Source organism: Gorilla gorilla, chromosome 10, assembly GCF_029281585.2.
Source record: "Gorilla gorilla gorilla isolate KB3781 chromosome 10, NHGRI_mGorGor1-v2.1_pri, whole genome shotgun sequence".
NCBI lineage: Eukaryota > Metazoa > Chordata > Mammalia > Primates > Hominidae > Gorilla > Gorilla gorilla.
Window position 1 is genome coordinate 124622662 of NC_073234.2, and position 23752 is coordinate 124646413.

The 23752-nt window shown below is 47.8% G+C and overlaps 1 protein-coding gene across 15 annotated transcripts in view; it reads left to right on the forward strand.

Moving 5' to 3' along the window:
- The window catches only part of ACACB (acetyl-CoA carboxylase beta), a 155854-nt gene that overhangs the window by 103224 nt on the left and 28878 nt on the right, over positions 1-23752 (forward strand). For 7 of the 15 annotated variants that reach the window (XR_008670599.2, XM_055358980.2, XM_055358976.2 and 4 more), the window contains 12 exons: positions 635-723; positions 814-938; positions 6851-6964; positions 7143-7256; positions 8160-8249; positions 11778-11896; positions 17104-17241; positions 18182-18281; positions 18372-18479; positions 19728-19805; positions 20042-20083; positions 21609-21824. Coding sequence is in view for 12 of the 15 variants with exons in the window: in XM_055358980.2 (XP_055214955.1) it covers positions 635-723; positions 814-938; positions 6851-6964; positions 7143-7256; positions 8160-8249; positions 11778-11896; positions 17104-17241; positions 18182-18281; positions 18372-18479; positions 19728-19805; positions 20042-20083; positions 21609-21824 (1333 nt within the window). In the remaining 3 variants the exon portion in view is untranslated. Of the gene's footprint in view, positions 1-634; positions 724-813; positions 939-6850; positions 6965-7142; positions 7257-8159; positions 8250-11777; positions 11897-17103; positions 17242-18181; positions 18282-18371; positions 18480-19727; positions 19806-20041; positions 20084-21608; positions 21825-23752 lie in introns of those variants that run through there. The other 8 variants (XM_055358981.2, XM_055358978.2, XM_055358977.2 and 5 more) reach the window with 3 other exon arrangements.

A 23752-nucleotide genomic window follows, 5' to 3' on the forward strand; every position in this document is an offset into this window, starting at 1 on the left:
AAGACAAGGTCTCAGCTTGTTGCCCAGGCTGCTCTTGAACTTCTGGGCTCAAATGATCCTCCTGCCTCAGCCTCCCAAAGTGCTGGGATTATGGGTGTGAGCCACCATGCCTGGCCTTAATTTTTTTGTTTTGTTTTGTAGATATGGGGTCTTGGCTATATTGCCCAGGCTTGAACTCTTGGGCTCCAGTGATCCTCCCACCTCAGTGTCCTTTCTAAAATCCTTTCTCTCTCTCTCTTTTTTTTTTTTTTTTTTGAGATGGAGTCTTGCTCTGTTGCCCAGGCTAGAGTGCAGTGGTGCGATCTTGGCTCACTGCAACCTCATCTTCCCGGATTCAAGCTATTCTCATGCCTCAGCCTCCCGAGTAGCTGGGACTACTGGCACATGCCACCATGCCCAGTTAGTTTTTGTATTTTTAGTAGAGACGGGGTTTCACCATTTTGGCCAGGCTGGTCTCGATCTCTTGACCTCGTGATCTGCCTGCCTCAGCCTCCCAAAGTGCTGGGATTACAGGCGTGAGCCACCACGCCCAGCCAATCCTTTCTCTTTTTAAAAATCATAAAAAGAAAATACTAAATATTCAGGTACTCAAGGAAGGGTGTGAGCATTAAGAGCAGCCTTCCCTTCTCCCCAGATACCGCAGCGGGATCCGCGGCTATATGAAAACAGTGGTGTTGGATCTCCTGAGAAGATACTTGCGTGTTGAGCACCATTTTCAGCAAGGCAAGAGATGCTGATGCCAACACCAGTGGGATGGTGGAGGGCGTGAGGAGCCTGAGCTTTACCTCTGTGTGGTGTTTTGTCTCCCCCTAGCCCACTACGACAAGTGTGTGATAAACCTCAGGGAGCAGTTCAAGCCAGACATGTCCCAGGTGCTGGACTGCATCTTCTCCCACGCACAGGTGGCCAAGAAGAACCAGCTGGTGATCATGTTGATCGTAAGCAGGAAGAGTGCCTGTTACCTAGACTGGGGGTGGGTCAGGAGTCCACAAACGTTTTCTTAAAAGGGCCAGAAAGTGGCTGGGTGCAGTGGCTCATGCCTGTAATCCCATCACTTTGGGAGGCTGAGGCGGGCAGATCACTTGAGGTCAGGAGTTTGAGACCAGCCTGGCTAACATAGTGAAACCTCGTCTCCACTAAAAATACAAAAATTAGCTGGCCATGGTGGCACATACCTGTAATCCCAGCTACTTGGGAGGCTGAAGCAGAAGAATCGCTTGAACCCTGAAGGCAGAGGTTGCAGTGAGCCGAGATTGTGCCACTGCACTCCAGCCTGGGCAACAGGGTGAGATTCTGTCTCAAAAAATAAATAAAAGAAAAAGTAAGCCAGCAAGTAAATTTTTTAGACTTTGCAGGTTGGTGTGGTCTCTGTCGTGACCACTCAACACTGCCTTTTACAATGTAAGGGAATGGGCATGGCTGTGTTCCCATAAAACTTTGTTGGGAGCCCGAGGTGGGAGGATCACTTGAGCCTAGGAGTTCAAGTCCAGCCTAGGCAACATTGCAAGACTCCATTTCTTAGAAAAAAAAATTAAAACTGGGCACTGTGGCTCACATCTGTAATCCCAGCACTTTGGGAGGCTGAGGCAGGAGAATCACTCGAGGCCAGGAGTTTGAGACGAGCCTGGGCAACATAGGGAGACCCCATCTCTACAAAAAGTACAAAAATTAGCCAGGTGTGGTGGTGTGCACCTGTAGTCCCAGCTACTCAGGGGGCTGAGGCAGGAGGATTGCTTGAGCCTGGGATGTTGAGGCTGCAGTAAGCTGTGATCACACCACTACACTCCAGCCTGGGTGACAGAATGAGATCCTGTCTCAAAAAACAACAAAAAAAATCCCAACTTTGTGTACAAAAACAGGCAATGAGTGGGGTTTGTTGGCACTGGGGAGATCATGACTAATGCAAAGCACCTAGTTTGTGCCAGGTACTCTTGAAGTGCTTTCCAAATAAATAGTTGCTCATTTAATTCATGCAGCAGTCCTAGAAAGTGGGTACTGCTGTCACAGCTCTTTGGCAGAGCACAGAGAGGTTAAGCCACTTGCCCAAGGGCACCCAGCTCCTAAATGTAGAGCCAGGATTTGAACCAATAGTCTGACTCCAGACTCATGAACTATTAGCCGCAGGATATTGGATTTTGAGTCCTGTGTGTGGAGAAGAAGAAGTATGGAGTCTCTGTTCTTGTTTCTCTTTCCACTCGATGATAGCAGTCTTTTGTTTTTTGTCTGTTTTTTCTTTTGAGACAGGGTCTCGCTCTGTTGCCCAGGCTGGAGTGCAGTGGCGCCATCATGGCTCACTGTAGCCTCTATCCCCTGGGCTTAAGCCATCCTCCCACCTCAGCCTCCCAAGTAGCTGGGATTACAGACTCACACCACCACGCCCAGCTAGTTTGTTTGTTTGTTTGTTTGTTTGTTTGTTTTGTAGAGATGAGGTCTCACTATGTTGCCCAGTCTTGTCTTGAACTCCCGGGCTCAAGCAATCCTCCCGCCTTGGCCTCCCAAAGTGCTGGGATTACAGGCATAAGCCACTGCGCCTGGCCGATAATAGCAGTCTTTTATAACTAAAAATATTTTTCTTTGATATGTCCCTCGCAACTGACTTGGAAAATGTAGGATCAGCAGAGTAAGCGCAACTTGGACTTGGCTTATAGTAGAAAGGGGTTTGGCAATTTTTTTTTTTTTTTTTTTTTGAGACGGAGTCTTTCTCTGTCGCCCAGGCTGGAGTGCAATGGCACAATCTTGGCTCACTGCAACCTCCGCCTCCTGGGTTCTATCTATCTTCTATCTATCTTTTTTTTTTTTGAGACAGAGTCTCACTCTATCCCCCAGGCTGGAGTGCAGTGGCACGATCTCTGTTCACTGCAACCTCCACCTCCAGGGTTCAAGCAATTCTCCTGTCTCAGCCTCATTTAGCTGGGATTACAGGCGTGCGCCACCACGCCCAGCTAATTTTTGTGTTTTTAGTAGAGACGTGGTTTCACCATGTTAGCCAGGCTGGTCTTGAATTCCTGACCTCAGGTGATCCACAGCCTCGGCCTCCCAAAGTGCTGGGATTATAGGCATGAGCCACCACGCCCGGCCTGGCAACTTTTTTTTGTAAAGGGCCCCAGATAGTAAAGATTTTAGGCTTGAGGACGTCCACCCCCTGTTGCCACTACTCAGCTCCGTGAGCTCTGCCACTGTAGCCTGAAAACTAGACAATAGGTACATTAATAAGGGTGGCTATGTTCCAATAAAACTTTATTTACAAAAACAGTCTGGCCGGGCACGGTGGCTCACGCCTGTAATCCCAGCACTTTGGGAGGCCGAGGCGGGCGGATCACGAGGTCAGGAGATCGAGACCATCCTGGCTAACACAGTGAAACCCCGTCTCTACTAAAAAATACAAAAAATTAGCCGGGCGTGGTGGCGGGCGCCTGTAGTCCCAGCTACGCGGGAGGCTGAGGCAGGAGAATGGCGTGAACCCGGGAGGCGGAGCTTACAGTGAGCCGAGATCGCGCCACTGCACTCCAGCCTGGGCGACAGAGCGAGACTCCGTCTCAAAAAAAAAAAAAACAGTCAGTAGGCAGAGTTTGGCCACGATCTCAGAGAATAGTTAATACCCTGTCTCCTGTCCAAGTTGCATTAATAAATATTGGGATTTTTGGTAAAGAATCATTTAAAAATCTCACACAGCAGCTTTTAATCCTGGCTGTATATTAGAATCACCTAGGGGGTGGGGAGACTTTTAAAAAATACAATTGCCCATGCCCCACCCTTGGTCAATTTAATCAGAGTTTCTAGGGGTAGGGCCCAGGCATTAGTGCTTTTTGAAAGTTTCCCTGTGGGAAACCTAAATGTGCACTGTATATTAGATAATATTATTGGTTTAATGTTCAGTTTCTTTGGTGTTTTAATGGTTCTGTAGTAGGTGGGAGGGAGATATGTGCTAAAATAGTATGAAGGATTGTGGTGTCTGCAACTGACTTTCAGAAAAAGAGAGTGTGTATGTGTATGCGCACGTACGTTCTTATTAGAGAAAAATCAAATATGATAATGTGGCAAAAGTTTTAACAATTAGTGAATCTAGGTGATTACTATGGGTTTTTAACATACTGATCTTCAATTCTTCTGTAGTTTTGAAGTTTGTAAAAATTAATTGGGAGAGAGGACTCCCCAAGTGATTGCAACGTGCAGCCAGGACTGGGAATTTATGCCCAAGGAGATATCCACTCTTTGGGGGGAGTTCTATTACTAAAATAATATAATGTTTTTCAAAATACATTCTTTGGATGGAGTTTCCTGGAGTTTGAGTGTTTGTCAAGCAAAATATGCCTGTAATCTATTACAGTCAGCTTGCCATTCAAAGGCAAGTGGGTCTGTGGGTTATTTTGCTGTTCGTTCTTCTGTGCACATATTGACTCTCTTCTGGGCATGAGGTCATGAAATATCACGTACACCAGAGGACAGCCAAGGGAAGATGGGTGGAGCAGCCCCCAGTTCTTGGGAATTGGGACATTTTCCTGGACCTCCTTGGTGATAGAGGCTAAAAATGTTGAACCAATTACAGTCTGGGGATAAATGTGAGATTCATTATTCTTCTGACTTTCTTGGTCCCATTTGTTAGAAAATAGTGAGTTCTCTGCACCTGATGGTATTTGGTACCTGAGAGGTTTTGAACAAAGACTTGTGAATTGAATGATTATTTTGAAATGAATTTTTTTTGAGGCTTTTAAAGGGACCTAGTTTCTGACACCAGTTCGCTGGTCATGGGACTTCGTTAGTGACAAAACAAAGCAAATAAAACATGATTCTGAGAACTAAAATATACAAGATGAGACTGCTTCACTAAGTTAACAAGAAAGAAAAATGGTTTTTTTTTTGTTGTTCTTGCTGTTGTTTGTTTGTTTTCGAGACGGAGTCTTGCTCTGTCACCCAGGTTGGAGTGCAGTGGCGCAATCTCGGCTCACTGCAACCTCTGCCTCCTGGGTTCAAGTGATTCTCCTCCCTCAGCCTCCTGAGTAGCTGGGACTACAGGCACGCACCACCACACCTGACTAATTTTTTTGTAGTTTTAGTAGGAAACAGGGTTTTGCCATGTTGGCCAGGCTGGTCTTGAACTCTTGGCCTCAGGTGATTTGTCCGCCTTGGCCTCCCAAAGTGCAGGGATTACAGGCCTGAGCCACCATGCCCTGCCTAGAAAAATGTTTTTGTTATTATTTTTATTATTTGTATGTAGAAGGCAATGGTTAGATTTTTTAACATTCACACTTAGATGTGTGGGGGGGAATTTAAAAAATGTTCACACAAACTCTTGAGTTTTTCACCTCTTAGAAAAGCACCAGTCTAGCTGCTGGCCAGCACCTGTGCTGTCTGGCCTGGGAGCCACAGGCCTAGGGGATTGGTGGGGAGTTATGCCATCACCGTTTAATAATAGAAAGCAAATCAGAGAAGGGAGAGGAGATTTAGAACACTTTCCTACCACATTTCTTCAGCATTGATGCTCCTTTGTCTTTGTGTATGAAATATCAATATGTTAAAGTTTTTTCTGATGATAAAATCAGTCTCGGTTCATTATAATAGGAAAATGCAGAAACACATGTAGAAAAAAAATGCCCCACAGCTCTACCATCTGGTGACCTCTTGAAGACCAGTCTTAGTGGATGCCCGGGGTGGGGAATGGGGGCATATTGCTCAGGAGCTCTGATATTTAGCATTCATTGCTCCATCTTCAGTGGGTGGTTAGGGAGCACCTGCGCTGAGCTGTTCTCAAGCCCCATATGCACTTAGGGCACAAGAGGAGATGCAAACACCGGCTGCACCCAGCCCTGGTATCCAGCAGAAAGGCCCTTCTTTCAGAAGCAGAGAGGAGGGATGCAACACAGACACATTGTCCCTCCCTCTCCTGCAAGATTCAACCCCACGTCCCTCTCCTCTGAAACCGTGAGCCCCTTAAGTCAGGCAGCAATGTGTAGGGGAAGGAGCGGGAGGCTTTGGGGGCAGAATAGTGCTGTGTTCGAATCTGGCTCTGTCTTGCACATGTTTGCTGGCTTTGGGGTGAGGCATATTGCCTCTTTGAGCCTCAGTGTTCCTATCTGTAAAATGGGAATCAAAATAAGTAACTCTTCATGGGGGTGGGAGAATTTGGGGAGTTGTATATAAAGGATCTAGCTGTTTACTAGCCACCTGGCACATAGTATGTGCCTGATAATCACTGACCTTTTTTTTTTTTTTTGGGAGACAGAGTCTGGCTCTGTTGCCCAGGCTGGAGTGCAGTGGTGCGATCTCAGCTCACTGCAACCTCCACCTCCCAAGGGATGATCAAATCATCCTCCCACCTCAGCCTTCTGAGTAGCTGGGACTACAGGCATGTGCCACCATGCCCGGCTAATTTTTCTATTTTTTTTTTGTAGAGACAAGGTTTTGCACTGTTGCCCAGGCTGGTCTCAAACTCCTGAGCTCAAGCGATCCTCCTGCCTCAGCCACCCAAAGTGCTGGGATTACAGGTGTGAGCCACCATGCCTGGCCTAATCACTGGCTATTAATAGTAATGTAGGCAGGGACTTAGTTGTGTTTGTGTGTTCTTACCAGGCATTTAGGGCATGTTTTGGGGTGGATGAATGGGTGGCCGAGTGAGTGAGTGAGTGAGTGAGTGAGTGAGTGAGTGAGTGAGTGAGTGAATGAATGAACGAATGACTGGGGTGGGTGCACAGTAGAAAGTGGTGAGGGTTTGCATGACAGGCTGTGCCGGGCCTGTTTGGAGAGTGGAGCAGCCGCCTGGCTTTTGCGGCGGGCGCTCCCCCAGCCAAGATGAGTACTGCATGTTTCTCTGGGCTGGAGAAAAGCCATTTGGCTTCTTTTTCTGTCCCCTAAGGATGAGCTGTGTGGCCCAGACCCTTCCCTGTCGGACGAGCTGATCTCCATCCTCAACGAGCTCACTCAGCTGAGCAAAAGCGAGCACTGCAAAGTGGCCCTCAGAGCCCGGCAGGTAGGGTCTCGGGGTGCGGTCCCCACGATGTGCGTTTCCCCCCACCCTCCTATGTGTCCCCTACCGTGCTCAGCCCTCACCATGCACAGTCCCACCGTGCTGCTGGCCCGTGTCCGAGCCTCTGCCTTCTCCCCTGGGAGGTTGGCTCACGCCAGCACCCCTGTCCCTCCCCTTGCAGATCCTGATTGCCTCCCACCTCCCGTCCTATGAGCTGCGGCATAACCAGGTGGAGTCCATTTTCCTGTCTGCCATTGACATGTACGGCCACCAGTTCTGCCCCGAGAACCTCAAGGTGAGCCCGTCTCCTTCCTTTCACCATCTGCAGAGCACACACTGGCCCAGGTGGGGGCCTCTGGGGAAACGGCTCCTCCTGCCCTCCAGGTGCTCAGTGGGGTGCAGGGCACAGCCACAGATGCAGACAGTTCAGCCCAATGTGGCCAGGGCTGCCCGAGGGGTCACCTGGGGAGACTCTAGGAGAGGTGGGCATGGAGCCCAGTCCTCCAGGAAGGACAGTGTGACAGCAGTGGGGGCTCACCTGGTGCAGTTTACAAACCTCAGCCATATGGAGCATATCTGGAAGCTGTGAGCCCTCCCATGGCTGAGTCGTGGCCTCATCTTCCCTATTCCTGGACTCTGGCTCATTTACATGTTCTCAGGTACCCCCTCAGTGCCTGATGGGAGACCTGTCCCAGGTGCCGTCATCCCGGAGTTCTTCACCAGCTCTCCTATGATTAAATAGGAGAGGAGCCCAGTGCGCTGCAGGGCACTGATCGCTTTTAGTGGTCAAAGCATGACTTCTGCCTGCTTCCACCGCCCCCACTCATCAGACTGGTGATTAAAAAACTTACTCACTGGCTGGGCACGGTGGCTTATGCCTGTAATCCCAGCACTCGGGAGGCCAAGACTGGAGGATCACTTAAGCCCAGGAATTTGAGGCCAGCCTGGGCAACATGTGAGACCCTGTCTCTACAAAAAATACACACACAAAAAAAGAGCCACGATGTTGGCGCACGCTGTAGTCCCAGCTACTCAAGAGGTTGAAGTGGGAAGATCGCTTCAGCCTGGGAGTTTGAGGCTGCGGTGAGCTATGATCACACCACTGCACTCCAGTTTATCTCAAATAAACAAAAACAAAGAAAAACGTGAAACATGTTCACATTTACTTTTCCTTGTTTCCCCTTTTCATTTCCCTTAGAAATTAATACTTTCGGAAACAACCATCTTCGACGTCCTGCCTACTTTCTTCTATCACGCAAACAAAGTCGTGTGCATGGCGTCTTTGGAGGTAAGCAGGAGAGGCCCAGAGAACAGCACTGACCATGCCAGTTCTAGTGTTCACTGCCGCTACCATGCACCTGACCCTAGGCCACATGCCTTGGTGAATGTGATCCTATCCTTTTCTCTTCAAGGTAGCTATGTTAATAGTCCCATCTTACAGAGGAAGGAACTGAGGCTCAGAGAGGTCAAGTGACTTATGCAACGTCACACAGCTAGAAAGTGGCAGAACCAGGTTTTGCATTATTGGGTCTGCCTCATTCCAGATTCCATGCTAGTCACCACTGCTGTCTCGTGTCATTCCAGCCTCTTCCAGGCAGGGCACATTAAATACTAATCCCTGAGAGCCAAGTCTGAGGCACCTCATCTAAACTTTCTGACTCACGTGCATTAAATACCTTTGAAAGACTTTTCTGCTTGGAACTGCCAGAGCTAGAGGAGCCCAGGTGATAACTTAAGGTGACCCCCTGTCCCCCAAGTGATGAGGTAGAAGGGCGTGGCCAGTAGCAAAACCCAGATTACAGCCAGGTGATCCCAGGTGGTCTTGCTCCCAGGAGCAAGAATTCACGTCTTCTTGAATTCAGGAACCAAGAGGTGTTGTGTTGGTTCCAGGAAATCAGAGTTTTAAATCTGCTCTTTTATTATTATTATTGTTATTATTATTGTTATTATTATTATTATTATTTTGAGACTCGCTTGTGCCTAGGGTGGAGTGCAGTGGCACTATCTCGGCTCACTGCAGCCTCTGCCTCCTGGGTTCAAATGATTCTCCTTCCTCAGCCTCCCCAGTAGCTGGGCCTACAGGCGCCCACCACCACACCTGGCTAATTTTTGTATTGTTAGTAGAGACAGGGTTTCACCATGTTGGCCAGGCTAGTCTGGAACTCCTGACCTCAAGTGATCTGCCTGCCTCAGCCTCCCAATAAATCTGCTGCCCTTTTAGAATCTTTTTAAGAAAATATGAGATGACGTCTTGTGTTTTTAACCCATATGGCCCTCTTACCCGGGTCTGCTTTGCTGGCAGTAGTTTTTCCAATATTCTTTATCTTCTGAGCTCAGAGTCTCAGGCCCCTGTTGCCCCCACTTTCTCTTCTGCATCCTTGGGAGCCTGTGAGTCACACAGTGAGAAGGTTTACTGGGTCTTCTGGAGACCATCTTGGGCTTGTTAGCATATTACAGCCACAGGGTCTCCTGGGCCTGCAGCTTTTATCCCTCTATGGGTTTCACCTCTGGAAGAATCTTTCTCAGGCCTCACTCTTTGTTTCTAACAGTGAGACCTAATACACCTCTTCTGTAGTTACTTTAAACACAATTTTTGTTTTGTTAGAGACAGGTCTTGCCGTGTTGCCCAGGCTGGACTTGAACTTCTACGCTCAAGCGATCCTCCTGCCTCACCCTCCCCAGTAGCTTGGACTACAGGTGCATGCCACCATGCTTGACTTATAGTTACTTTTTAAAGTGCTGAATGCTATTTGTGTCAATTAGAGATTTTTCTAGGATGCTTTTGGGTTTTTTTGTTTATTTGTTTTGTTTTTCCACCACGCCCAGCTAATTTTTGTATTTTTAGTAGAGATGGGGTTTTGCCATGTCATCCAGGCTGGCCTGGAATTCCTGGGCTCACGCGATCCACCTGCCCTGGCTCCCCAGAGTGCTGGGATTACAGGCGTGTGCCACCATGCCTGACCCCATTCTTGACAGGGAATGGTGGGAACCTTCCCCAAATTCAAGTTCCCCAGTGCTGGCCAAGGGCAAGTCTTTTAATGGAAAGCAATTATGTCTGCTAATTGCTGTATTAGCTCCTGCTGCCCAGTTCCCACATTTCCTGTTCAGTTGAAAAGCTTCCAGTGTTTAAACTCCAGAACTGCATTGTCCACTATGGCAGCCACCAGCCACGTGTGGTTAGTGAGCATTTGAACTGCATCCAGTCTCTGAATCGAGCTGTGCTCTAAGTGGAAAATACACACTCCATTCCAAAGATGTAGTACTGTATGGAGAAAAGAATGTAAACCATCTCAATAATTTCTTATATTGATTACATGTTGAAATGATAATATTTGCATATTGGGGTGAAATAAAATATATTATTAAAATTATTTTTTATCTTTTTTCTAAGTGGTTACTAGAAAATTTAAAATTATAGGCCAGGTGAGGTGGCTCATGCCTGTAATCCCAGCTCTTTAGGAGGCTGAGGTGGGAGAATCACTGAGCTCAGGAGTTGCAGACCAGCCTGGGCAACATAGCAAGATCCTGTCTTTACTAAATATAAAAAACAAAAAAAATTAGCCAGGTGTGGTGGTGCCTGTAGTCCCAGCTACTTGGGAGGCTGAAGTGGGAGGATCCTTTGAGCTCAGGAGTTCAAGGCTACAGTGGGTTATGATCTCATCACTGTACTCCAGCCTGGGTGATGGAGTGAGACCCTGTCTCAAAATTAATAAATAAAATAAAGTTACGTACACAGCTTGTGTTATATTTCTGTTGGACAGCACTGCTCTAAAGCAGGGTTTGATAAACTATAGACCATGGACCATATTTGGCCCACCACCTGTTTCTGTAAAGTTTTATCAGAACACGGCCAGGTACGGTGGCTCATACCTGTAATCCCAGCACTTTGGGAGGCCAAGGCGGGTGGATCACCTGAGGTCCGGAGTTTGAGACCAGCCTGACCAACATGGAGAAACCCCGTCTCTACTAAAACTACAAAATCAGCTGGGCGTGGTGGCGCATGCCTGTAATCCCAGCTACTCAGAAGGCTGAGGCAGGAGAATCCCTTGAACCTGGGAGGAGGAGGTTGTGGTGAGCTGAGATCATGCCATTGCACTCCAGCCTGGGCAACAAGAACAAAACTCCGTCTCAAAAAAAAAAAAAAAGAAAAAAAAAAAAAAGAAGAAGAATGCAGCCACACCCATTCATTTACATGTTGTCCACAGCTATTTCCGTGCTAACAGCAGAATTGAGTAGTTGCAGCCAAGATGATATATCCCAGAAAGCCTAAAATATTTACTACCTATCTCTTACAGAAGTTTATCAACCCCTGCTCTAGAGTTTAGAGTGGATTTTGTGTAACTAGTAGCATTCTGAAATATGAGCAAATTTGCTCTTAACTGCTGCTTAGAAATCTTTTTTTTTTTTTTAATTGAGGAAGGATTTTTCTCTGTTGCCCAGGCTGAAGTGCAGTGGTGCTATCATAGCTCATTGCAGCCTCAACATCCTGTGCTCAAGCAGTCCTCCCACCTCAGCCTCCCGAGTGGCTGGGACTACAGGCGCCTGCCAGCACACCTGGCTAGTTTTTGTATTTTTGGTAGATATGGGGATTTGCCATGTTGCCCAGACTGGTCTCGAACTCCTGGGTTCGAGTGACCTACCTGCCCTGGCCTTCCAAAATGCTGGAATTGCAGGCCTGAGCCACTGCACCCGGCCTGCTTACAGATAGATCTTTTAGAGATCATTTCTGGTACCCGTTCCCCGTGAGTGCCCTCAGCTTTTGAGGACACTCTGCAGTGCCCCCTCAGAGAATGTCCATGTGCTTCTGCCTTGTCAGGTTTACGTGCGGAGGGGCTACATCGCCTATGAGTTAAACAGCCTGCAGCACCGGCAGCTCCCGGACGGCACCTGCGTGATAGAATTCCAGTTCATGCTGCCGTCCTCCCACCCAAACCGGTATGGAGTGGGACACACCCAGGGATGGCCTGTGTTTCTGTTCTTCCTGACCTCTGTCATCCTGTCTCTGGAAGGACCTGGCAAGTGTGTTTGGGCATGCTGCTAGGGAGACATCAGCGATAAGCACTTCCCCTGTGGGAGCTCCCTGCAGCGCCATTTTCTCCCCTCTAACGTGGTGATAATGCAGAGCCCACCTCCTACACCTGCACTGTTCAGTACAGTAGCCGTGTGTGCCTATTTACATTAAAATGAATGCACATGGGCCGGGCGCGGTGGCTCATGCCTGTAACCCCAGCACTTTGGGAGGCCGAGGCGGGCAGATCACTTGAGGTCAGGAGTTCCAGACCAGCCTGGCCAACATGGTGAAACCCCATCTCTACTAAAAATACAAAAATTAGTCGGGCGTGGTGGCACATGCCTGTAATCCCATCTACTGGGGAGACTGAGGCAGGAGGATCACTTGAACCCGGGAGGCAGAGTGAGTCAGTGAGCCGAGATTGCCCCACTGCACTCCAGCCTGGGCGAAGAAGTGAGACTCCGTCTCAAAAAAAAAAAAAAAAAAAAAAGAGGCCAGACACAGTAGTGGCTCACACCTGTAATCTCAGCACTTTGGGAGGCTGAGGTGGGTGGATCACAAGGTCAGGGGTTCGAGACCAGCCTGGCCAACATGGTGAAACCCTATCTCTACTAAAAAAAATACGAAAATTAGCCTGGCATGGTGGTGTGCACTGGTAATGCCAGCTACCCGGGAGGCTGAGGGAGAACTGCTTGAACCTGGGAGGCAGAGGTTGCAGTGAGCTGAGATTGCGCCACTACACGCCAGCCTGGGTGACAGAGCAAGAGTCCATCTCAAAAAAAAAAAAAAGAAAAAACAAAGAATGCAAATGAGCCAGCCATGGTGGCCCACACCTGTAATCCTAGCACTTCAGAGGGCTGAAGGGGGCAGGCAGATCAGGAACTTGAGGCCTGGAGTTTGACACCAGCCCGGCCAACTTGGTGAAACCCCATCTCTACTAAAAATATAAAAATTTGCCAGGCGTGGTGGCACACCCCTGTAATCCCAGGTTACTCGGGAGGCTGAGGGATGAGAATCGCTTAAACCTGGGAGGCAGAGGTTGCAGTGAGCCGAGATTGTGCCACTGCACTCCAGCCTGGGTGACAGAGCGAAACTCTGTCTCAAAAAAAAAAAAAAAAAAAAAAAATTCAGCTTCTCAGTCATACCGTGTGGCTCATGGCTGCCATATTATTTGACAGTGGAGTTCTAGAACATTCTGTCATGGTAGAAAGTTCTAGTAGACAATGCCACCCAAGCCATTGGGAAGAGTCATGAGATAAGGCACATGTAGCATTTTAGACAGTGCCTGGCACAAAGTAAGTTGTTGACTGTAAGTGATCCCGGGGATGATCATGACTAATGCTGTTATTACCATCTAGTGGCATGCCATTGGCCTGGGCACTCTGCTCAGTGCTCCCAGACTCTTTTATTTATTTATTTATTTTGAGATGGAGTCTCACTCTGTTGCCCAAGCTGGAGTGCAGTGGCACAATCTCAGCTCCCAGTTTCAAGCGATTCTCCTGCCTCAGCCTCCTGAGTAGCTGGGACTACAGGCGCACACCACCATGCTTGGCTAATTTTTATATTTTTAGTAGAGATGGGGTTTCATCATGTCAGCCAGGCTGATCTTGAACGCCTGACCTCACATGATCCACCCGCCTTGGCCTCCCAAAGTGCTGAGATTACAGGCGTGAGCCACCGTGCCCAGCCCACACTCTTATTTTATTCAGCTCTTATCCTCTATCGGCCAAAAATGTGTTCTCATCCTCGTTTTACAGATGGGAGCCCTGGGCCCTCACCTGACCTAGGCTGAGCTGCTTGTGCATGTGGAGTGGGAATTTGAGCCCAGGCCACACTCTCACCTCCAAGTCCTTTCCACAGCATTCAGGGGCCCTCTGAGCCAGGTGTAAGGGCACACACACTGTCCTGTCTGTGTCCACTGTAGTCTGCTGTCCAAGAGCTGTAGTTCAGTAGATACCCTCAGTGTTCTCACCTGAGAATATCTTTTTTTGATTTTTTTGAGACGGAGTCTCACTCTGTCACCCAGGCTGGAGTGCAACGGCGCCATCTCAGCTCACTGCAGCCTCCGCCTCCTGGGTTCAAGCGATTCTCCTGCCTCAGCCTCCCGAGTAGCTGGGACCACAGACATGCACCACCAAACCCCACTACTTTTTTTTTTGTATTTTTAGTAGAGATGGGGTTTCACTGCGTTGACCAGGTTGGTCTGGAACTCCTAACCTCAAATGATCTGTCCACCTCAGCCTCCCAAAGTGATGGGATTACAGGCGCCACCATGCCTGACTCACCTAAAAATATCTGATGTGTCTGAGTTCCTCACTCACAGTCTTTTTTTCAGTCCATCTTGTTTCAGGACCCAAAGTATTAATACCATTTAGGTCAGGTAGAGTGCGATACCTTCTCTTAAAGTAATTATGTCTCCTTGGGATTCGAAGTGTTCTCTCTCACGCTCCCTCGCCCCTCTGGTTTTAGTTCTTATGGGGGTGCCCAAGGCCTTACCTACGGCTGCATTGATGTCATTGTGATTTGGGAGTTCGGTTGATCAGATCTGTACAGGCAATAGGGTTCATGCTTTGGTGAAGCGGGGATTTTTCTGGCCTCTTGGGATTTTTAAAATAACTTTCTTTTCCTGTTGGTTTTAAGAAGAAAGATGCTGCTATGTTTTGGATGAAGAAAAGGGGGCTTCCCCAGGAGGCACTGCCTTTCCTAGTTATTTGTTTTTACCCTTCTTATTTCCAAAAATAGGATTGTGACATTTTACCCCATTGAGAGAAAGGGGACTGACTGCTTGCAGCCTGGGGTCATTCTGGGGATTTGGAGAGCAGTGGTGGTGTAAGATATTTTGTAGCTGTCTACTCCTGAGAAGGAATTCTTTTCTCTTTTGATTTTTTTGTTTGGTTGTTTAGAGACAGAGTCTAGTTCTGTCACCCAGGCTAGAGTGTAGTGGCGTGATCATAGCTCACTACAGCCTTGAACTCCTGGGCTCATGTGCTCCTCCCACCTCAGCTCCCTGTGTAGCTGGGACCACAGGCTTGTGCCACCACACCTGGCTAATTCTTTAAAAATATTTTTTTGCAGAGATGGGGGTCTCACTATGTGGCCCAGGTTGGTCTTGAACTCCTGGGCTCAAGTGATCCTCCTGCCTCGGCCTCCCAAAGTGCTGATATTATAGGCGCGAGCCCCTGTGCCTGGCCTTCTCTTTTGATCTTATTGTCTCAGCAAGTCAGCCCTGTTAGGAAGGGAAGGGCGGCTCTGCTGAGGGCTGTGGGTCATGCCTTGTGAGCTACACGTATATCCAGGTTATTGGTTGTGATTTTCAGTATGGGCACAGGGTCCTTTTTTGACCCAGAGAGACATTGAGGACCCTGGGGGATTCCTGGCCATCTAAGATTCTCATGATTGCTGTCAATGCCAGAAATGTACTCTGGGCCTGTGAAGAGACCTTGCCTGCGGCTGCCCCCACCAACCAGCCCTTTAATGCCTCTGTAAAGGGCCATGAGGAATAAAGTCTATCCCCAAGATGGCCTGGCTTGGCCCTCAACACTTGTGTGTGTAGAGCCAGGCACGTGGTGCTTTAGGTCACCGAGACCCAAGGGAAGGTCAGATGAGAGGTTGGCAGGGCTTTGTGCCAGCTGCAGCCCGGACCTGGACCTCTGCGCTGGGTGGGAACTGGCTACATCCCCCTGCGATGGGGCTGCTGTCCTAGCTCTGCCCACTGTTGCCCTGCAGGAAACTGACCATCACAACCAGACTTCTCCATGTTTTTTTCCAGCAGAAGCAGGAAATCAATTTTTTTTTTAACCTGAAGTCCTTCCATTTTTCAATGGGGACAGGTAATTCATGTTAAATGAATACATGAACACATGTTAATTCATGTATGTTATTAAAATGCTGCATGGACCAAAGTCATTCTGTGAGTGGCATTCAGCCACACTGCCACTGCAAGTTTGTGACCCCTGGATTGAGCTGTCAGGGAGCAGAGGGGCCATGATCGTGATTTCAGAGCACCCAACAGGAATGCACACACCTGTGTCAGGGTCCCCAAAAGCACCCCCAGGTTCGATCATCGCCTAGGAGAACTCACAGGTCTCAGGACATAGTCATGCTTATAGCTCCAACTTATTAGGGGGCAAGGATACAAAGCAGTTAGCCAAGGCAGAAGGCATCAGGGTGAAGTCCAGAGGAAAGCAGGTGCGCTGCCAGGGTCCTCTCCCAGTGGATTCACGCAGGGTGCACTTCATTCCCCCAGCAAGGAGCTGTGACAACACAAGTGAAGGGTTGTCTTCCAGCCCCGCACCAGGAATTGGTGGCTGGTCACATCACCGTCTGCCCTGCATCGAAATCTCAGGCTTGCAGAAGAAAGCAGGTGTTCAGCATAAACCACACTGTTTGTGCAAACAGTTGAGGCACAGTGAGCCTCCCTTGTCACCTTCAGGGAATGATAGGAACCTTCCCCAAGTCCAAGTTCCCAGAGGCCAGCCAAGGGCTGTCCTTGCAAGCAAGCAGGTCTCCTTTCTCAGAAGAGCAGTGTGGGGCCTGCTGTGCTGACTTCCCGCACACCATTTGATTACCCCTCCCGTACCTGATTCCAAGGCCCAATTCTAACAACCTCAGGTGGCCCATTGAGATTTGCTGCTGGTGAGCAGCCAGTTCTGGGAGCATCGTCGTCTAAACTCCAGAAGGCTGCTGACTTTGTCCCAAGGGCAAGTTTGATGGAGGGATTACAGGGAGCAGAGGACTGGAGTGTCCATCAGGACCAAGCCTGACTGCCTCACCAGCTGCCTGGGGCTGGTGGATTTCTCCAGGAGAAATTGATGCTGGGAGTGTTTCTTCTCTGTGGTCAAGTTCAGCACTTGGGGCTCCCCTCGGGACTGTGTTGAGACTGGACTCTCATGCATGAATCATTGATTCCTATACTCATTGAGCTCTTACTCTTCACCAGGTCCTGAGGGATCAGATGAGACCCTCCTCAGGCCCCGGCCCCAGCCATTGTCTCATCCCCTGCCCATTTTAAGCCCCCATTTGGAAGAGCTCTAAATCTGGTCCAGCTCACTGAAGCTTCAGGAGCAGGAGCAGCTTGTAGAGTTGGGTCTGCAAACAGCTGCCTCATCCCCCACTTGCCATCACCCTACAGGATGACCGTGCCCATCAGCATCACCAACCCTGACCTGCTGAGGCACAGCACAGAGCTCTTCATGGACAGCGGCTTCTCCCCACTGTGCCAGCGCATGGGAGCCATGGTAGCCTTCAGGAGATTCGAGGACTTCACCAGGTACCCAGCATGGCCCGGTCTCCAACACCCTGAGCATGGGGGCTGGGCAGACTTCCCTTGAATCCCCCACCAATTCACTGGACAGATGGGGTGGGAGAGACCCAGACACGTGGCACAGCATGTCAATAACAAGAGAATAATAATAGCATTGTAGCCAAGAGTATGAGCCTACATGTCAGCTTGCCTGGCACAGCACATCAATAACAACAGAATAATAAGAGCATCGTAGCCAAGAGTGTGAGCCTGCGTGGCAGCTTGCCTGGTTTGAATTCTGGCTCTGTGCTTTCTAACTAAGAGACTGAGCAAAATATTTTTACCTCTCCGTACCTTCGTTTTCTTATCTGTAAAATGGGAACAATAAAGGACTCACTTCATAGGTGGCCATGAGAATTAAATGAGATAATATATGTGAAATAACATATTTAAAGTATAATTAGTATGCAGATAATATAGTGACTAAATGTTAGCTCTCAATAGTTACTGTTATGGTCTTTTTTCAGCCTTTCACTGTGTGTTCTGCTTTGTGCTTGGAGTATCTTGTGGAATTTTCACAACAGCTGCATGAGGCATAGGGATTACTCTTATTACCTTTCTTTGACTCGGGGTGAGGTGAGGTTTCTAGGATCTCCCAGCCAGTAAAAATGGGAGCCAAGAGTTGATCTCAAGCCCAGCTGATGCCTGAAAGCGCTGGAATCCTTCCCTGTATTCCTGATCACAGATCACTTAGGTTCATTCTTCCCTTTTGGGAAGGACCCCATCACAGGTGCTCTGGACAAAGTAGACAGGGAACCTCCTGAGCTCTGTAGAGTTGGATAAGATCAAAGGGTGTTAGCTGGGAAATTGGGAGGGTCTGGCGTTCCCTGCTGCCTGGCTTGGAAGCTTGACCTCATCCCCATGGGTCAGCAGCCCCTCAGCCCTCCCTCTCTACCCGCACCCCCAGAAATTTTGATGAAGTCATCTCTTGCTTCGCCAACGTGCCCAAAGACACCCCCCTCTTCAGCGAGGCCCGCACCTCCCTGTACTCCGAGGATGACTGCAAGGTAAGCGTCTAAGCCCAGGGAGCAACCTGGGGAGCAGGTGGGCCGTGGCCCCCAGGCTTTCCAGCCCTACCCCTTGCTTCTCCCTCTCAGAGCCTCAGAGAAGAGCCCATCCACATTCTGAATGTGTCCATCCAGTGTGCAGACCACCTGGAGGATGAGGCACTGGTGCCAATTTTACGGACATTCGTACAGTCCAAGGTACTCTGGGCGTGCCTCTGGTTTTGGTGGGGGTTCTTGGAGAAGGAGGAGGGGCTGGGCTCGTCGAGGCGGCCCTTGGGGAGGCAGTCGTGCTGAGTACTTCAGAGCCACAGACCTGGCTTCCCACTCTAGCTCTGCTCGCCTCCTAGCTGGCGACCTTGGGCAGATGTGGCTGAACGTGGGGTCAGCATTTCTCTCGCTCACGGTGTTGCAATGATTCAATGACAAAGTATGTACACGGCTTAGCCAGTCCCCGGTACAGAGGGCACACCCAATAAATAGTTTGGAGATTTTCTGGGAATGTTTTTGTTGGAATAATCCAGAAACTGGCAGTTTTAAAATGGCTACTTACATTGATGACCAAGTGTGCCAATAACAGCAGGTTGCTCTGTAAGCCTGTGATGCCATTGTATTTCAGCCTGGGGGACAGAGCGAGACCCTGTCTCAAAAAAAATTATATATATTTACAGTATACAATGTGATATTTTTTAATTATCTTTTTAATAACAGCTTTATTGAGACATCATTGACATACTACACAATTCACCCATTTAAAGTGTGCAATTTTGCAGCCATAAAAAAGAATGAGATCATGTCCTTTGCGGGGACATGGATGAAGCTGGAAGCCATCATCCTCAGCAAACTAACACAGGAACAGAAAACCAAACACCGCATGTGCTCACTCATAAGTGGGAGCTGAACATTGAGAACACATGGGCACAGGGAGGGTAACAACGCATACCGGGGCCTGTCGGGGGGTGAGGGCCAAGGGGAGGGAACTTAGAGGACAAGTCAGTAGGTGCAGCAAACCACCATGGCACATATATACCTGTGTAACAAGCCTGCACGTTCTGCACATGTATCCCGTTTTTTTTTTTTTAGAAGAAATAAGAAAAAAAGTGTACAATTTAATATGTTTTTAGTATATTCACCAGGTTGTACAACCATCACCAGAGTCAATTTTAGGACATTCTCATCACTCCATAGAAAAACCCTGTACCTGTTAGCAGTCACTCCCCTCTGTCCCCAACCCAAAAACCCTCTCCCCGCCACAGCCCTAGGCAACCACTAATCTACTTTCTCTCTCTATAGATTTGCCTATTCCGGACGTTTCATATAAATGGAATCAGATCACAGGAGGTCTCTTATGATTGACATCTTCCACTTAGCATAATGTTTACAGGTTCATCCGTGTGGTAACATGCAGCAATACTTCAGTTCTTTTTACAGCCAAATAATATTCCATAGTGTCTTTGGTTTTTAATGCAGAAAAATATCCTTGTGGATTATGGACTCCGACGAATCACATTCTTGATTGCCCAAGAGGTTAGTTCACAGTTCATCTCTATGAGTCTTTTCCATTCTCCAAGCCTTGGTGTGTGCCATTTATTTGATATTTATTTTGTAGATTTGGGTGAAAGAGATCATTAGAAAGGAGAAGGATTTCCAAATGATTCATTCTAGAAGTGAATGTAATCGTTTACAATCACTAAATAAGGATGTACATATTTCAATGCGTCTTGCTTGATTTAATTGTCTTGTGTGTGGATTTCTTTTTGCAGAAAGAATTTCCCAAGTTTTTCACATTCAGAGCAAGAGATGAGGTATGGCCAAAAGTAATGATGTTTTCTCTTCTCTGGCATCTTGTTTTATTTTTTAAGAGATGGGATGGGGCCGGGTGTGGTGGCTCATGCCCGTAATCCTAGCACTTTGGGAGGCTGAGGCAGGAGGTTTGCTTGAGCTCAGGAGTTCTAGACCAGCCTGGGTTATATAGTGAGACCCTGTCTCTACAAAAAAATTAAAAAATCAGCCTGGCATTGTGATGCAAGCCTGTGGTCCCAGCTACTTGGGAGGCTGAGGTGGGAGGATTGCTTGAACCTGGGAAGTAGAGGTTTCAGTGAGCCAAGGTGATTCCACTGCACTCTAGCCTGGGTGACAGAGTGAGACTCTGTCTCAAAAAAAAGGAAAAAAAAGAGATGGGGTCTCACTGTGTTGCCCAGGCTGGACTCGAACTTATGGCTCAAGCGATTCTCTTGCTTCAGCCTCCCGAGTAGCTGGGACTATAGGCACATGCCACTGTGCCTCCCAGCTCCCTGGCATCTTTGATATTCATGAAGAATATAGTCTGCAGTCCTTAAGGCATCCCCATATTCAAGAATGTAGCAACTTTTGTGTAGACTGCAGTCTTCCTCTGGGATTGTATTTCCATTGAGAGCCCTCTGTTCCCTGCATGGCACTCAGACCTGAGAATCTTGCCCTTTCAGCCTCACTACAGGTTTCTGTCTTGCTTGAATAATTTTCAGTACTTGCTGATGTACTCAGTAAGACATTTTTTCCAAACTGTTTTTCTTATGCTCTTCTAGAACAGTGGTTGGCAAACTCACTTGCAGACCAGCTGCCTGTTTTTACGAATAAAGTTTTATTGGAACACAGCCACACCCATTTGATTCCACATTGTCTGCTCTGGCTTTCACTCTCTAACAGTAGCAGAATTGAGTAGTTGTGACAGAGCCCGTATGATCCATCAGCCTAAAACATTTACTCTCTGGCCATTTAAGAAAACGTTTACCGATCCCTGTTGTAGAACAGGTAGGTTTATTCCCAGCACTGATTCAAGACCCCACCAAATTCAGCATTTTGCATTTTAATTTATCCAAAGCTTTATTTTTCTAGCTAAGACACATCCTTTTCTTAAAGTCTTCGTTTTTTTTTTTTCAGTTTAGTTTCCAGTACTGTCAGTTGCTTTCTTCTCGGGGACCAATTTCCACCAAGAAACCAGGGGTTAGTGGCTTCATGAGAATTGCCACAGGCTGTGACAGATGGAGAACAGCCTGCCTGGTCACGCTGGCAGGTGATAGGGACTAGCTAGGTTCCCCCAGGAGCCAGCGCTGCACCCAGCACAACAGGCTTGCAATGCCTGTAGCTCTCCTCAGATCTTAGCAAAACCCCAAATATCTGGAGCCCTGGGGGTAGCTTACAATTAGGGGACATCATGAATGCTGCATTCCTAAGTGCCAAACCCATGGACACCAGAGGTCTGCAGAGTAGGGCGTGGACCAAGCAGGGACGCAGCTCCAATGTCAAGCTGTGTGTGTATGTGTCTGTCTTCTCTCTCTGGTCCGCCTACAGTTTGCAGAAGATCGCATTTACCGTCACTTGGAACCTGCCCTGGCCTTCCAGCTGGAACTCAACCGGATGCGTAACTTCGATCTGACCGCCGTGCCCTGTGCCAACCACAAGATGCACCTTTACCTGGGTGCTGCCAAGGTGAAGGAAGGGGTGGAAGTGACGGACCATAGGTTCTTCATCCGCGCCATCATCAGGCACTCCGACCTGATCACAAAGGTAAGACGTCACAGAGCATTTCTTCCTCTCTCAGAACCTGGCCCTCCCTTCCTTACACTCCTGCTCTGTGCTGGGTCCTGGGCTGCATGCTGGGGATGGAGAGTACACTAACACCCAGGGTCCTGCCCTTGCGATGCTCCAGTCCAGGGAAGGAGGCGGACAGCAAAGTGGCCTGTGATCATGTCCAGGCTGGTGGCACTTGGATCTGTTTCTTGTATTATGTGGGTCTCTGCGCATGAGAATAAAATTTCCAGGATAGAAAAATACTGGTTTGTTCAGGGAATTTCTTATATTTGCTGACTGAGTGATCGTTTTCCATTGTTTATTGCATTTAGAAAAGTAATCTATGGCCGGGTGCAGTGACCCATGCCTGTAATCCCAGTACTTTGGGAGGCTGAGGTGGGCGGATCACTTGAGGTCAGGGGTTCAAAACCAGCCTGGCCAACATGGTGAAACCCTGTGTCTACTAAAAATACAAAAATTACCTGGGTGTGGTGGTGTACACCTGTAATTCCAGCTACTCAGGAGGCTGAGGCATGAGAATCGCTTGAACCTGGGAGGCAGAGGTTGCAGTGAGCTGAGATGGAGCCATTGTACTTCAGCCTGGGGGATAGAGTGAGACCCTATCACAAAAAAAAAAAAAAGAAAAAAGAAACAGAAGTAATCCATGATTATATTGTGAAAATTTTAAATAAGACTGAAAACTATTTTTAAGAACCTAGCTCAAGGACAGAGAATCCTGTCACTGAGGGGCCAGCTTAGTTGTTGACTGTTTCTAGACACAATTCCGTCCCTGAAACCTAGAGTTGTAGGCATAAGTTGCTGATAAGAGCTCAGAGTGGACAGATCATTTGAATATATTATTATTTAATTGGTCAGTTACTTGTGGACCTCTTTCATTGTTAATAAAGAGTGGTCAACCACATATTATTTCCTTGCACGGATGTATCGTGTATAATTTTTTTTTTTTTTACTAATCCCGTATTGATGGAAACATATATATAATTATATATATAATTATATATAATAATATATATAATATATTATATAATATAACATATAATATATAATATACATAATATAATATATATAATATGTTATATAATATAACATGATATATAATATACATAATATAATACATATTATGTATTTATATAAATATATATTTATATAAATGTATATATAATTATTTTATATATATATTTTTTTGGAGATGGAGTTTTGCTCTTGTTGCCCAGGCTGGAGTGCAATGGCACAATCTCAGTTCACTGCAACCTCCGCACCCCCGGGTTCAAGCACTTCTCCTGCCTCAGCCTTCTGAGTAGCTGGGACTACAGGCACACCCCACCATGCCCAGCTAATTTTGTATTTTTAGTAGAGATGGGGTTTCTCCATGTTGGTCAGGCTGGTCTGAAACTGCCAACCTCAGGTGGTCCGCCCACTTCGGCCTCCCAAAGTGCTGGGATTACAGGCGTGAGCCACCACGCCTGGCCCTATTGATGGATATTAAGCTAACTGCAGTTTTTTTGCTACCTGTCAGCTAGATGTTTTATTTTTATTTTGATACAGAGATTTGCTCTTGTCACCCAGGCTGGAGTGCAGTGGCATGATCTTGGCTCACTACCACCTCTGCCTCCCGGGTTCAAGCGATTCTCCTGTGTCAGCTTCCTAAGTAGCTGGGATTATAGGCGCCCACAACCATGCCCAGCTAATTTTTGTATTTTTAGTAGAGACGGAGTTTCACCATGTTGGCCAGGCTGGTCTCGAACTCCTGACAACTGATCCACCCATCTCGGCCTCCCAAAGTGCTGGGATTATAGGCGTGAGCCACTGTGCCTGGCCAAGCCGTTTTAATAGGTTTTATTATTGTTGAGGTATGGTGAGGCCAACAGATCAGGAGACAACTGCCATCAAAAAGACAGTTTATT